The sequence below is a fragment of the Xenopus laevis genome, chromosome 9_10S, assembly GCF_017654675.1.
Source record: "Xenopus laevis strain J_2021 chromosome 9_10S, Xenopus_laevis_v10.1, whole genome shotgun sequence".
Taxonomy (NCBI): domain Eukaryota; kingdom Metazoa; phylum Chordata; class Amphibia; order Anura; family Pipidae; genus Xenopus; species Xenopus laevis.
This window is the reverse complement of record NC_054388.1, coordinates 85269640-85286381: the sequence shown is the minus strand read 5'-3', so window position 1 is coordinate 85286381 and position 16742 is coordinate 85269640. Positions and strand designations below refer to the sequence as shown.

The 16742-nt window shown below is 37.4% G+C and overlaps 1 protein-coding gene across 5 annotated transcripts in view; it reads left to right on the top strand.

Annotated features, from left to right (window-relative positions):
* Nucleotides 1–16742, top strand: part of usp7.S (ubiquitin specific peptidase 7 (herpes virus-associated) S homeolog) — a 59140-nt gene that overhangs the window by 22216 nt on the left and 20182 nt on the right. The window contains exons 11-22 of one of the 5 annotated variants that reach the window (XM_018237113.2): nt 852–934; nt 1638–1747; nt 3677–3833; nt 5185–5244; nt 7563–7707; nt 9347–9477; nt 10396–10530; nt 10819–10920; nt 12315–12426; nt 14785–14877; nt 15032–15099; nt 15343–15443. In XM_018237113.2, the coding sequence (XP_018092602.1) occupies nt 852–934; nt 1638–1747; nt 3677–3833; nt 5185–5244; nt 7563–7707; nt 9347–9477; nt 10396–10530; nt 10819–10920; nt 12315–12426; nt 14785–14877; nt 15032–15099; nt 15343–15443 (1297 nt within the window). 5 annotated transcript variants of the gene reach the window in all.

Below are 16742 nucleotides of genomic sequence, written 5' to 3'. Positions count from 1 at the left end.
GAATGTGAACTAAGCATGCATTTGTTTGTTTTTAGAGTATTTTACTTTTCTACTATTACTGGCTCTTTAAAAGAGTTGACTCTGCTCTCCCTGTGGAAACAAATAAGTCTGCCTAAATGAAGTACAAGTAAGGGTAGTCTAGTGATGTATACAAACAGCTGTTTTTGGGATCCATGTCTGTTGGTGCTGGCAGAAGCTTCCTTTATAAGCAACTGTTCAACAGATAATCTCCGCTTTATGGGCCATAATTATAAAGGTTGTAAAAAAGCAGCTCAGTAAAGGGGTGGTTCACCATCAACTTTAATATGTTATAGAATGGCTAATTCTAAGCAAATTTAAACAAATGCTCTGTAAGGCTACAAATTTATTGTCATTACTTTTTATTACACATCTCTTCTATTCGCATCCTTACCGTTTCATATTTCAGTCTCCTATTCAAATCAGTACATGGTTGCTGGGGTAATTTGGACCCTAGCAACCAGATTGCTGAAATTGCAAATTTGAGAGCTACCAAATAAAAAGCTAAATAACTCAAAAACAATAAAAAATGAAAACCAATTGCATATTTTCAAATTATCATTCTACATCATAATAACATTTAATTTAAAGGCATACATTTTCAAGAGCCACTTTTCAAGCAGTGTAAACTAGTTTTTAGTAGAATTGCTTAAACATCTCTTTGCAAAATGTTTTGTTCCTTCTGACTTTGGTGGATAATTCTCCTACAATCTTGCAGTTAGAAAGCTGTAAGGATTGCATTTGGAATGCACAACTAGGCTGCAGAGACAGCTTCATGTTATTTCTACCACAGCACATTATATTTAAAGCTTGTCTTACTTTTTAATTTTTAGTATTTGAGTCCTTCATTGACTATGTAGCAGTGGAGCAGCTTGATGGTGATAACAAATACGATGCAGGAGAACATGGCTTACAGGTACGTTTACAGTTTACTGTTTATCTCACTCTCTCTTACTAACTTTAATGTTGCTTTCAGGTATTTTCCCTTTGTGACACTCAAACGACACTTGCACTTGGCAGCTGTAGCTGAAAAGTTCTGAAACTAACCCATGCCTCACTGCAGCCCAGCCTGTGTCTTAGCAATGACTTCCAACATGGGAAGGGGGAGCATGGTAGGGGTCTAAAGAAAGGGGTTCGTTTTTAGAAGATAAAATTGGTATTCCTTTTCCAGCTATAACTTTGCTGGCAAGTGTAGCACTGAGTATATTTTCATGACATGCTGGAATGTTCATGTTAAAATGTGGAAATGTGGCAGTATAACATTAAAATAGATTGCTGGCAGTGAGAAATTGAAGTTTGATTACTGCATATCTAACTGATAGAGTCTGTCATGCCTAATGGGGGTTCAGGACTAAACAAAGCTATACTCTGCCCTGTAACTGCAGAAGTGAGGCTTTCATTGAAAATTCCATAAAAAATAAATTCCATAAACGATTTCCAGAAATCATGCACTAGAATGGCCATTTTTGCTAGGTTGTGTATCTGATAATGATATATTATTTACTTATTTTATGCATTTTCACTTTTGAACTTCACAGAGGATACTCTAATATCAATTTTGAATTGCTGTCATTTTGGAGCGCTATTCATGATGGTTATTCTTATTTTTACCTTTGTAGGAAGCAGAAAAAGGGGTCAAGTTTCTAACTTTCCCACCTGTATTACATCTTCAACTTATGAGGTTTATGTATGACCCTCAAACAGACCAAAATATTAAGATCAATGACAGGTAATTATGGGATGTTGCCCTTTTTTCCATGAAATGAGTGTTTACCATGTCTTATAGAGTGCAGAAGAAACATTTTAGACATTGAATGTCGTGGAAAAAAACATGGGAACCACCTGTGTTTCAAATACATTTTAAATAGGCGTTATGAAAACTTAAACTGATAAGTAATTGAATTTGGGGTAATCCGTTCTTTTCAACATATCTCATATTAATATATTGTTGATATTTACTTTATTGTGATTTGCACTTTTAATAAATGCTCCATTTTTGTATGTCTTCTGATTAAGATAATGTGAACGTGTATTTACATTCTGTAAAATAACAATATTACAGATTTAAAGGAACAGTAACACAAAAACTGAAAGTGTATCAAAGTAATTAAAAGTAATTAAAATATAAAGTACTGTTGATCTGCACTGTTAAAACTGGCGTGTTTACTTCAGAAAGACTACTACTATAGTAGTCTTTATGAAGCAAACACACAGCAGTGCATGCTACAATGATAGTATATGTTAATTACTTCAAAGCGCTTTAATTTTTTGGTGTTACTGTTACTTTAAAGGAGAAGGAAAGCTACGGAGGCATTTTATTGCCTATAGATTAGCCACAATAGTGCAAGCTATAACACTATATTTATTCTGCAGAATGCTTTACCATACTTGAGTAAACAGCTCTGTTTGTTTAGGATAGCAGCTGCCATATTAGCTTGGCGTGACATCACTTCCTGCCTGAGCCTCTCCCTACTCACTCATAACTCTGGGCTCAGATTACAGCAGAGGGGGGGGGAAGAGGAGCAAACTGAGCATGCTCACGCCCGGGGCAAAGAGGTTTAAGGTGAAGGCAGGAAGTCTGATACAGAAGCCCATGTGTACACAATAGAAGGAAAGAAATGCTGTGTTTCTTTTGACAGAGGACTCAAAGTAGCATGACTTTGAGGGTTTACTGGTGTATTTAGGTGGACCTTTCTGATAAGGCTTAATTAGTTTTAATCTTTCCTTCTCCTTTAAGTAAGCCAACTACTTTTAATTGCCAACTCTTTAATCCAGGCTAACATGAACATGGGCCCTCAAAAAAATAGAATTACAGATGTGTTTTCAGACTGTTCCTAGTACACGGGAATTTAGAACTGGTCTTATTAACCAATAATGCTTAAATGGTTTACGCCATGTTAATTTTTCTAAGCAATTTAAAGAACTTGTGGAATTCTCTGCTTTTATGTGCTGAAACCATTGCATTTTAAGCATCTTATCTGCTTTGCAAATATTAAAGCTTCTGAAGCAGACTTGAATTATTTTTTATTCCTATATTTTACTGTAGACTTTTTATCATAAGCAAGTCTGCCCTTGGAGCTTTAATTAACTTAACGAGTTTTGCTTATGCAAAACCATGTCTTGGGTTTTCAGTTAGTTTCCAAGTCGTCCAGTAAGTTTAATGGAAGTCTACTGCTGTCAGAAAGCCACTTAAAAAAAACTTCAGATATCTATGTCGCATACCTGGTTTTTACCCATTATTCAGTTCTAAACTGTCACTCTATATTGCTATCCAGCAAGGGATAGTTATGGCAGACTGTGAGGATCCTGTTGGAATGCAGTTGGTCAGACCAACCCAAACAGTAGTGTTTTGCTATCACCGAGTGTGGCTGGTCTATAGCTGAACTAACAATGTAACTGCATCATGAGCTCAAAGTAATGAGGGCTATAACAAAGTGTATTGTTACTTTTGACTTAACATTCATGCTTAACTAGGGGCATGGACCCTGTGTTTCATTACTGCCAATATGTTAATACAGAGTCTCGATACCATACATAAGTGTGCCATAAAATTAAAAGTCAACACCTTATTACTTGATTGCCCATTTTAGTTCGTTTTTCCAATCTTTTTTTTTCCCCACCACTCATTTTTTTTTTTTTTCCCCTGTTCCCTAAACAGATTTGAATTTCCAGAACAGTTGCCGCTGGATGAATTTCTCCAAAAGCCAGATAGCAAGGATCCTGCTAACTACATTTTGCACGCAGTCTTGGTGCACAGTGGAGACAACCATGGAGGGCACTATGTTGTTTATTTGAATCCTAAAGGAGAAGGCAAAGTATGTTTTGTTTACTTTTAAGTACTTACTTATATGAGGTGACATTTGATCTGAAACATGACTGCTATCAAAAACGTGTGCCATTTTAAAAAAAAACCCAAAAAACTTCATTTTAGTGTTAACCAAGGGACCTCAGAAATAGTCTGAGGCTACATTGAACAAGAAATTTGATAAAATGTTTCTAAAAGTGTAACTTTATTAGCTTCATTGTTTGTTCCAAGGTAAGAAGGAATTCTTTCTTAATACTTTAGCCACTTCCAGAAGCCCTCCCTTCCTGGACAGCACTACTGCAGACCTCTTAAATGTCCCCATTAGTTTTACTGTATTGTAAAAAGCAGACTAGCGCAGTCGGGTCAATGTGCTGCTTGTCAAGCCATTTCTGGTTGCCTTCTCTACAGTCTACCAATAGGTTATCTGCAGACATGGTTTTAACTGAGCAAACTCAGCATTGGTAATTGCAGAGAAGAAAATCAAAATTGGTGCGAGATGGGACCCACCAACAAGTAGCAGTGCTACTTTGCTCATTATGACCTAGTATAGCAAAACTGGGAAGTTTAGGGGTTTTCCAGTAATGTGGTTTGAGAAGTAGGAATGTTGGGCTCTGAAGAAGACCAATCTATTAAGAATGGTTTTGTTCTCCTTAAAAGAGTGACTCTTCTAGCCATAAAAGCGCACCTGCACTTTTTTATAGATGTTTACTACATAAACCGAACCTTTTTTCAACGTAGCAAAGAACTAATCTATGTTGCTAAAGTATTTTAATTGCAGACAGTTGATTTGCCATTTAGGCAGATCCCAAACAGGAACCTAATTCTGGTGCTTCCCCACTCTTTTTGATGCAAATTTATTATTGCAGTTTGTTTTCTTTAGCTTAGTTTCTGTAGTCTAGTTATATCTTTATATTTTCCAAAAAGACATGTCTGAATTAATATATGGAAACCAGTCTATATAAACAACTAATTAACATAAGTGTAAGCCTTTTTATGAGAATTTTGTTTCTAATAGTATGTGCTATTGGATAATACAACAGTCCCTATAGCTTGTATGAGGTCCTATGCTCACATGCTAGAATTGAAGCCTTGAGAAGGGTGAATTTGATGTCCTATTATATTTTTCAAAAAATAAGAGACATTATTTTGTTACCTGTGTCCACTATTTAGGGCACCTGCTTGGGGTCTAGTAATGTAACTATGCTTTAGTCTGAAAAGCAATTTCACAAGGAGTAGTGACTATTCCTTTAAAGCTATACATGAAGTTCTAATGATAGATGTGGAAACGTTCAGGTAAGTCATAGTGGTGAGCTGGAGCCATGTCCAACAGAAATTCTAATATTGTTTTTTTTCTAAAATAGATAACTGCTGGAAGCATTAACAGTGACGTATGTTATCAGGATGATGAAGACAATGGGAAGGTAGTTTATGGATTAAAGGGCCAGTAACACCATTAAGTGAAATGATTTTATTTATATATTTAAAGGTTATTTGTTTGTCTAGCATCTGCAAATAAATTGTTTAGCTATACATAAATTTTATACCTGTCCGTCTCCACTTAATGGTTCTGTATTAAGTTTAATGAACTGGGCTTATGCTGAAAATACTAATTGTCTATTCTTATAGTAAATCTATGGTTTCTATTGTTTCCTGCAATAAACAGAGTAAAGAAAGTGCTTTCTTTTTGCAACTCTTTGATTCTTCTTTGCAACAGTGGCATATTTGAAGTCTGCAACCATACTGAAACTTGAATGGCAACACCCATAGCTACATAACTATAAACTATATGAATATTTTTGAGCATACAGTGTTTACCAGCGTGTGCTAATCATACATTAGAAATATGTACAAAATCCTTTTTGATGTTACTAGCCCTTTTAAATACTGGTACCATACTCTTGTCTTGGTAGCTTTTATGGGAATTATTACTACAAATTGGCATTTTACTTTTTTCCCTAAGAGCAGCTTTTTATAAGGCTTTCTTACGTTGCATTTATTGGTACAGCTTCATTAATCTGCAGTTGTTCTAAACCCATTGGTACTGCTTTTTTTTACTAGTACTGAAACTTGTATTTCTAAGTGGTTGGTCTGTCATAATTATCTATCTGTTAATAAACACAACTTTGAATATATTAGTGATGACAAACCTGGAAAGAAATGTTTAGTTTGTTCATAGGTAAACACAGAGTCAAATACAGCAAATGTGATTGGTTCCTATGTGTATCATTACTATTTGCGCCTGTCCCCAAAGTGTTCTGTGACAACACAGCAGTTCGTTTTCAAGTTAATGCCAGACCCATCAGTGCATGAACCTATATCTAGCCATGGGAGGGTATGCGTGAATGGCAAAATGCTTGTTATCATAGCAACCAATCAGATCTTTGGTTTTGTAACTTGTAGGTGATTGTTTAAATCTATTTGCCAATTGGTTGCTACAGGTAGCATCACCAGTTATGTTTGTCTAAAATGTAAATAAATATGCCCCTTACAGTCTTAATGCCCTTACTTTATAGTTTAACCCTAGGGTTGCTGACTTTCATAGTGAGCCAAAAACCTGCTATTAGCATTATAAAACTATTCTCCGAAACCACTGAAAATTGCAAATTAATGTAAACTGCAAAAGTGCTCCAATCAGTTAATTCTTTAGATTTAGATCCCCTTTACATAACTGCTGACAGCTGTATATATGCTCTGTCCTTTACCCAGATCTGCTGATTGCAAATTGGGTGTCTGTGGGCTTTATACCTAAACCACATTAAAGCAGTTATTTGTTGAACGATTAACCATCTGTTTATCCACAGCTACTTAAATGTATCTTTCTATTTCCTAAGGGTAATGACAATTGGGCTTTATATTGTTTCCATTTTTGCTCTGGTAGGAAGGTTTGATTGCTGAAGTCAGCATTCCCAAATTCGACTCTATGGTATTATTATGACATAGAGCACTAGGTTTTCTTATCAAACATTATAATAAAACGGCTGCTGGTGAGGAAGGGGGTTGGTCTCTTCAACTCTGTGTAAGAGGACTGTTAAAATTGCTGCTAAATTCTCCAATCCTTAAAGGGGAACTATCGCGAAAATTAAAATGTAATATAAGCTTCATCATACTGAAACAAGAAACTTTCTAAATACAATCCATTAAAAATTTGGTACAGTTTCTGAAATAATCAAGTTTATGTTCACTATTCCTTTCTCAGCATCGGTTTCTCTTCATTCTGTCCACGTAGCAGCTGGCTGTCAGATATTCATTGAACGTTAGATCCAATATATCTTATAGCGGGGCTCCTTTTGCCTAGAAGATGTATTAAAGCTCACTCTATTATTAAAATCATCAGACATCATGTCTCTCTACATGCGGAATTTTTGCAAAAGTCAGCTATTTTGTTAGATTTTGTTTATACTGGAATCAGTTATTTTAATGAGCTCTAATTCACCTGCTTGGAAAGCAATTCCCCTATAGGATATATTGGATCTAACTGTCAATATCTGACACCCAACAGCTGCATGAAGACAGAATGAAGAGAAACAGATGCCGAGAGAGGAATAGAGAAGATAAACTTGATTATTTCAGAAACTATGCAGAATATTTAATTGATTGTATTTACAATCAATTTTCTTATTTCAGTATGATGAAGCTTATATTACATTTTCATTTTTGCGACACTTTCCCTTTAAGTAAACCTAACTGAATGTCTAGTCATATTGCCTGTTTATAAACCTTTTAATTTTTCTTTCTGCAGTGGTGTAAATTTGACGACGATGTAGTGTCAAGATGTACAAAAGAAGAGGCAATCGAACACAACTATGGAGGCCATGATGATGACTTATCTGTGCGACACTGCACAAATGCTTATATGTTAGTTTATATCAGGGAATCCAAACTCAGTAAGTGTGTGCCAAAATCTAAAATATGAGAATTAAAAATTTGTAAAGGAATATGATGCACTGAATCCAGGATTTGATCTGAAAAGAGAGCATATTGTTGAAAGAACAATAATATGTCATTGCATTATTCTCCAATAAATTGAAGATGAACTTGCTTAGAAAACCTTCCTTTTGTACTGCTTTACTGAAAATGTCCCCCAAAAATCTACTTAACCTTCCTATCTCAGTTCCTGCTGGCTTGTTTCCCAGGCTGTACAGAGGAACTGGCGACTCAAGACTTTGTGCTGTAGAATGGCAACCAATCAACAACAGACATGACCGAGAACTCCAGCCTGTCTTTGCTTTAGGGATGCGCAGAATCCAGGATTCGGTTCAGGATTCAGCCTTTTTCAGCATGATTCGGTCGAATCGAACCAAACACTAATTTACATATGCAAATTAGGGGCGGGAGGGAAATTTCGTAACTTTTTTTTTTCATAAAACAAGGAAGTAACAAATGTTTTCCCCTTCCCACTCCTAATTTGCATATGCAAATTAGGATTTGGTTCGGTATTCGTCCGAATCTTTCACGAAGGATTCAGGGGTTCGGCAGCATCCAAAATAGTGTATTCGATGCATCCCTACTTTTCTTTTTTGAATGCAGGGCTATGGTGGGCTTTCCACTTTTACTATGCTTCTGGCAGGGACCATTGGGACACACCCACAACTCATTTGAGGAAACCACAATTTTAGTTTGTTTGACATTGTTCATGTAATACAGCGGTCCCCAACCTTTTTTTACTCGTGAGCCACATTTAAATGTAAAAAAGAGTTGGAGAGCAACACAAGCTTGAAAAACTCCATAGGGATGTCAAATAAGGGATGTAATTGGCTATTTGGTAGCCCCTATATGGACTGGCAGCCTACAGGAGTGTCTGTTTTGCAATACATCTGGTTTTTATGCAACCAAAACTTGCCTCTAAGCCAGGAATTTAAAAATAAACACCTGCTTTGAGGCCACTGGGAGCAACATCCAAGGAGTTGGTGAGCAACATGTTGCTCACAGGCTACTGGTTGGGGATCACTGATGTAACATATCACTCATTTTTTTTTAGTGGGCCAAGTTAGCATAACTGTCAGTGTGATAAGTAAAAGAAGCATTGATTTTTGTATTTTCACATTCAATTATTTTCACATTCAATTTTTCCTACTATAGAAAACAGTCAAATAGATAGCCGCTCCAAACTCACCCCCCATGGGTCTGTCTGCTCCACTCCAGAACCAGGTGCTCGGCCCCCAGTGCCTGAGCTTTAGTAATTGGGAACAAAAGCAGATAGGCGGCACTCCGGATGAAATTAAAAGAGACTTTATTCCAACAATGAATGGATCCACATGGCCTTGCGCGTTTCGGGAAAAAAATCCCTTAATCATAGGCTTAATCCTATGATTATGGAATTTTGTTCCCGAAACGCGTAATGTTTCGCATAAGATCTTTATTTCCTACTATCGACGTAACTATTTTTTGTGGACTTCATGTTTGCCTCTTTAAACTAAATTAAAATATAGTATATAGATTAAAACTCAGTTTTTTTCCTAAATTAAATCTAAAGGCTGGTTTGTTTTTATAAATGGTTGACATGGATGTTTAATACCATTGTAGGTGAGGTTTTACAAGCAGTCACAGATCACGATATCCCTCAGCAGCTTGTTGAGAGGTTACAAGAAGAAAAGAGGATTGAAGCACAGAAAAGAAAAGAGCGACAAGAAGCTCATCTTTATATGCAAGTACAGGTGAGAACACAATATATGCTGCTGATGTTCCAAAGCTTTCTCTCAATTTTGTTTTGCCCACCTAGTTCAAAAAGTTACATTATTTTTTTAGATATTAAAATCCCTTCTTACCCCGAAGCTTCCCTACAAACAATACATGCACCTGCTCGAACCTGGCATGAGCTTTGGAAGGGACTTTTTTACACCAAATTTGTCCCACCCTCAGATTGGGCAGCTCCACACTAACCTGCCAATAACTGGTGATAGGGAGCAAGGCATGGAGAAATTCTTTAAGGTACTGTGCACTGCGGCCAGTATTAAGGAATCCATGCCTGACCCAAACCCAGTCTTGATGTACAGGCTGCATCCTGATCTTGCAGGCATTAGGCCAGCCCATTTACCACTACAGAAGTACTCCGTTATGAATTCTTTCATTTAAAAAGTTTTATATTCACTATATGTGTCCCATTAAAAGGCAACTGTGTGTCCTGCACACAGTTAAAGTAACACCAAAAAATTAAAGTTGCTATGGGGGCAGCCATTCAGGCACAGGATACATAGCAGATAACCAATACATTCTGATCCAATTGTATACTGCAGAGCTTATCTGTTATCTGCTGTGTATCCTGTGCCTTTTCAGCTTTGAATGGCTGCCCCAATGGCTACACAGCATCTTATTAATTTGAACTATAGTATTCTTTCTAATGAAAACACACAACATGTAACAATACAGTAAATTATATTCTCATTACTTCAAACTGCTTTCATTTTTTGATGGTTTGTTGTTAAATTTATTGTGGTGCTCTGACATATATGGTGTGGTTGTAGGTGATCATTTTGCAGATCTTGTTGACCCACCGCATCACAACGCTTTTTTGGTCCTGACCTATTGATTAAGAACCACCACTCATTTATTTTCTAATTTTGAACCTATTTCAGATTGTGACTGAGGACCAGTTTTGTGGGCACCAAGGCAACGATATGTACGACGAAGAAAAAGTTAAATACACTGTGTTCAAAGTATTAAAAAACTCAACACTGGCAGAATTTGTTCAGAATCTTTCACAGACCATGGTAAGCTGCAGTCTTTATTTTTTAAAGTGCTTTTGAAGCACCCCCAAAACTTGCAGGCATTGCCCCCTCTCCCTCCCTGCGATGTGCTTTAGTGTAAAATACCCCTTTAAAAGGGCTTTTGGTTGGGGGGGGGGTTCTTTCTCCTTTAACACAAAAATTAACCAATGCCCCAATGTATATTAAAATGTTGATATTGTCATTTAAGATCTTTAAAGCTGCACCTATGTTGCTATTGTATAACATGGCTAATTATAATTGCAGTAATGATAATAAATTTTTTCGCTACAGGGGTTTCCACAGGATCAAATTCGGCTATGGCCCATGCAAGCTAGAAGTAATGGAACAAAAAGGCCAGCGATGTTGGATTATGAAGCAGATTGCAGCAAGACAGTAAATATTCATTCTCTATACAGAACCTTTACCACTCTTTACTCCATATACTGTATATTTATTTTATATATATATATATATATATATATATATATATATATATATATATATATATATATATATATATATATATATATATATATATATATAAAAATTTTATAAACATTTTTAGCCATTATTTTACATGTAGTTATCATAGCTAACATTTGACTTCAAGTATTGATACTTTGTTAATACAAAAGCAACCCGCTAGTTTAACTGATGCTTATACCAGTTGTAAAAAGATACTGATATTTTCTATCTGATAATAATGGCTCAAATTCTTTCTTCTTGCATGTATTTTGCCTTAAGAAAGAAGGATTCAGGCAGGTGCTAATGCTCCGTGCTGCTTCTGAGTGGTGCTGTGTACTGTCACCCAATAAACTTTAATGTGTTTGACTACTAAAAGCAGAGGAACATGTTAGGCACATTTATCTGCATCCTGCAATTATTAGATATTTTTTTTGTATTATATTATAGGAAAAATGACCACAGTAATAAGTTACAAATGTGCATGGTTGAACATTCTTTTTAAAGAGCTGGATAAAACATTGTCAGAGTAACTTTCTCTAACAAGATGGGAGACTGGTAGTATTATTTGCTTAAAGGGGAAGAAAGGTTGAGTTACTGTGAGTGCCAAATTATGAACGCCAATGATTCCAGTCCCTTACAGTCTTCTCTGGTCCAGAGCTTCTTGTCATTTGAAAAAAATTCCCCACTCTTTTTTTTCTGTGTGTGCCACCATATTTTTCCTTGTCCCAAGCATCTCCTGCACATCTGCAGTAAAGATATTTGCTGATTTCTATACTGTGCATGTGGCCAGCTTCAAAACACACAGGGGATGCCCCAGAATGGTGGCTTGGTGATCACAGGAAAAATACCACCTGGCTGATGTTTTTTGAGGAAGAGGACTGGGTTATGAATACGCTAGAATATCTGAGGGGTGCTTTCCCCCAGTGAATTCTATGTTTTCTTCTCCTATAAATGTTGAAGCTGTCTTTTGTTGAGTCTTGAAGCAATTGGCTCTATCACCAAAAAGTGGGATGTATTCAGCTAAAGGGCTGTGGTTGCCTTGGTCTAGTACAGAAGCGCAAAACATAATTTACAACATTTCTAGCTACTTCTTTAGTTTAACTTTCCTTGTCCTTTAAGTGTTAACATGCACCATATAGACTGCTACCATTCCTACAAGTCAGGTTGTAACATTTTTGCCCTCTTACCAGCAGCACAGTGTATACTATACTTATACTGGTTAATTCTCAGTAGAGGTAGCAGGGTGAAAGGGAAAATGATCCATTCGTACATTATAAAAAAAAATATTAAAAACTGTTTTAACAATTTTTTTTCTTTTATAGATGATTGAACTCAGTGACAATGAAAATCCTTGGACAATATTTTTGGAAACTGTAGATCCAGAAATGGCTGCTAGTGGGGCAACACTTCCCAAATTTGACAAAGATCGTAAGTGTAGGCTATCCCCTATAAATAATTTTTTCCCCTTCTCCTTTTTTACCCCTATTATGGTGGGGGTTAGTTCAGTTTCCCTTGTGTCAATAGCACACTTCCAATTCATCAGGACTATCTTTATTATCATTGCCTTTTTATGCATGTGCATGGAGTATGTTTAGGTGCAAGTACTTTTATTAACACTGCATCCATTTTGGTAATATTGCAGCAGTGGTCATAAATAGTCCCCAATATGTTCTGCATTGAAAAATGGAAAATAAAGGGATATTATGTTCTTCATATGCCATATTCATTCCTAAATGTCTGCACCAGCAATGCCGTTTGGTATTGGATGGAAACTGGTGCTGGTTGACTTATTTACATTGTAAGTGGATGATATTAGTCGCCTGGGGGTTAAGTCCTCTAGTTTGTTTTGATTGTACATGCTTTTATGCTTTATACTACTCTTAAGAGAATATTATGGGCTGTGCTAAAAACATTAACCTAAGCCTGTATTTTGTTTAACCTTTCACTCTTTTATCAATTTCAACCATCCCATAAAAAGTTATTATTCTTGGCTTTTTATAATATTTATAAATTACATTACACTATATGTTTGTGTGGATTGCGTTCACTGGCTTTATTTGGGCAGATGGCCATGTTTACAAAGGGCTACTTTGGCCTACTGACCTTCTTTCAGTTGTGGGCAGAGGCCCTGTCTAGTAGGGCGGTTGTCGTACATTGCAGTAGTCTTTTACACTCTAAAGCACATGTATCAAACTCAAGGCCCGTGGACCAGTACCGGCTCATGAAGGCATTATCTTTGATATTTGGCCAGCATGATAATTTATAAGTATTATAAGATCTGGCCCGCTGGTATAGTGCCTCTACAGCAGTGATCCCCAACCAGTAGCTCGTGAGCAACATGTTGCTCCCCAACCCCTTGGATGTTGCTCTCAGTGGCTTCATTGCAGCTGATTATTTTTGAATTCCAGGGTTGGAGGCAAGTTTTGGTTGCATAAAAACCATGTGCACTGCCCAACAGACCCACCTCTAAGCTGGCAGTCTGCATAGGGGCTACTAATAGCCAATCACAGCCCTTATTTGGCACCACCCAGGAACATTTTTCACTCTTGTGTTGCTCCCCAACTCTTTTTATATCTGAATGTTGCTCACAGGTGAAAAAGGCTGGGGACCACTGCTCTACAGTGTAAGCTAATGATACACAAGCCGCTTGTGACAAGCGGAACATGGAGTCCACACTATTAGAACTGCAAGTCCCACAATGCACTGCTAGTGCGATGCAACGTCAATCAAAGGCGCACGAGTCCCTGTTCCGCTTGTCACATGCGGCTTGTGTATCAGCAGCTTACCTTCACCTGTGGAGCTAGTGTTACCCCTCTCCTGAAAAATGGCTGCTAAACGGAAGGTGGACTTTAAAGGAAAACTATACCCCCCAAGCAATGTAGGTCTCTATAAAAAGATATTGCATAAAACAGCTCATATGTAAAATCCTGCTTCATGTAAATAAACCATTTTCATAATAATATACTTTTCTAGTAGTTTATGCCATTGGGTAATCATAAATAGAAAACTGCCATTTTAAAAAATAAGGGCCGCCCCCTGGGATCGTAGGATTCACTGTACTCACAAACATACCAACAAACCATACATGTTAGGTCACATGAGCCAATTAACAGACAGAGTTGTGTCTTTTGCTTCCATTCTTCTTCCTGTTACAGTTAGAGTTGAAGTATTTCTGGTCAGGTGATCTCTGAGGCAGCACACAGACCATCATGAAATGGTGGCTCAAGGCAAGACATGTAAAAGGGCAATATTTACTTAAATATATATTCCAGTTTGGTGAGATTCTTTAATATGCCACTTAATATGATATGAACTATCTGTTGCTTAAATGTTCATTTTGGGGGTATAGTTTTCCTTTAAAAAAAAAGTGGGAGGTAAAGTACATGTTCACGGATATGAAGGGCAAAGCTCTTTGTCTTCTGTGCGGAGACATTGTGGCTGTAATGAAAGAATATAAAAAACATCACGAAACGAAACACTGTGATAGTTACAAGGATTTGGACATGAAACAAAGGCTCCAGAAGGTAGAAGAGTTGAAAATTGAGATTTATGTTGTTTTATAGGAAATAACGTCTGTGCTGTGCTAGTTCCAGGTTCAGTATATACAATAAGGTCACTTCAATTTGTTTTTAATAAACACTGAACCTGTCCGGCCCTCGACTTGGACCATTTTTTAAATTTTGGCTCAACGTGTATTTGAGTTTGACACACCTTCTCTAAAGTGTTTCCTATAATATGTTTTAATATTTTTGGTGTGGTTTTCCTTTAAATGAATGCATGTTTTTATTACAGATGATGTAATGCTGTTCCTCAAAATGTATGATCCTAAAAGTAGAAGCTTGAATTACTGTGGTCATATCTACACACCAATTTCCTGTAAAATACGTAAGTCCATAATGCCACTAATTTATTATTGCGCTCTTTGTTAATGTTTTTGGGTAATTATTTTAAGGCGGAACAATAAAAATGTATATACAACTGACTTTTTGTAGGTTTTTGTTGTTTAAGATATATGCTTTTTTTCCCCCCTCCACGACAGGTGACTTGCTGCCAGTTATGTGTGAGAGAGCAGGATTTCCGCAAGGAACTAACCTTATCCTCTATGAGGTAATTGTGAAATGTTCTGCTTATGTTTCTTACATGGGAATTGAGGCAAAACATAGTAAAAGTACTTTACAAGAAGTGTAAAAAAAAGTTTATTCATAGCATTCATTTTTCTAGGTACACAGCCCATGCATCATCATCACAGTTAACCAGTATCTGCAATCAGATTTACATTAAATAACCTTTTAAAATACTCATAAGAAACATTACAAATTCAGATTAAACAAAATGCTTTTTATTTTTTAGGAAGTAAAACCGAATTTAACCGAAAGAATTCAAGATTATGATGTATCTCTTGATAAAGCACTTGATGAGCTTATGGATGGTGATATTATAGTGTTTCAGAAGTAAGTATTTCCATTTAATAAAATACGTTCTTTGTAATATTGCTAACTGGGATCACCTAAATAGCATTGTAAACTTGATCCTAAATTCTTCAGTCTTGTTTACTGAATTATACTTCAATAAAATATGTTCCGTTTTTATTTTGTGGTCTATATATGGTTGCACTTAACCACTGCCAAAACAATAAATTACCCCGCTTAGGTTCCCACCTATGTGGGATTGCTGTGCTGGGGCTAAGACTCCCTGGGAGCAGGCCATACAGATACCGGGTTATTATCCAAAAACTCTCAAGACTGTCCAGCACTAGCTAACTGCTGCCATACAAGCATGGGACAAGCTGCACAGAATCCTTCTGCCACTGTGAATATCACCACTTCAATCTATCTGAAGTTTTCATGCCAGCCTTCTCCTTCGCTAAGTCCTACACTGTGGGGCACATTTACTGAGGGTTATTTAACCCTCGATATTCGACCGTCAAAGTAAAATCCTTCAACTTCGGATTTACTGCATTTCCTACGATCGAAGGAAAAATCGTTCGATCGAACGATTAAATCCTTTGAATCGAACGATTCGGAGGATTTTAATCCATCGATCGAACGATTTTCTCTGTCGTCTCAAGGGGGACACAGGGACAGATGGGGTTAAGCTCAACCCTCTAGGAGGCAGGACACTTAGAATAAAAAAGAAAAAGGGGGCGTGCCAATACCATGGCTTAACCCAACCTAGAACTAAACCATTCAGTTTTTAAGTGTCCTGCTTTCAAGGAGGATGGACAAAAAATTCTTCAATGAAGTATTTTGTCAGAATACTGGCAAATGAGGTTTTTCATCCGGAGCAGGGCTACCTGTATCCTTTGTGATGTGCCTCCTACGAGGGATGCCCACCGGAGTCACTTCTAGCATTAGCTATACTGACAATCCTGGCAAGACATGCCTGCATTCCGTTATGGGAGAGCAGAGGGTCTAACCGGTGCGGCAAAACTGTGAGTATAACCCCTTCTCAGTGGTTTAACCTCTGCTGGCTCTCCCTCCCCTTCCATCACCTACTACGGCTGCAAATACAGCGCAGGCTTGGAAATCAGTCCTGCCCGCCGGTCTCGCCCCTTGCCTCACTGCTACTAGCGCATTACTGCCGTGCGCGATACGGGGGCTTCCCCCCCTTGCGCTCTAGGTCCTTCTCTCTCCTCTTCGCCGCCGCTGCGATGCGGAGGAGGAAGGGACGCGCCATGCGTTCCAGCGCCATTTTGTTTTGCGCTCCAGGTGGAACGCATGGTTAGGCGCGCTTTCTCAGGAGGCGGCTCC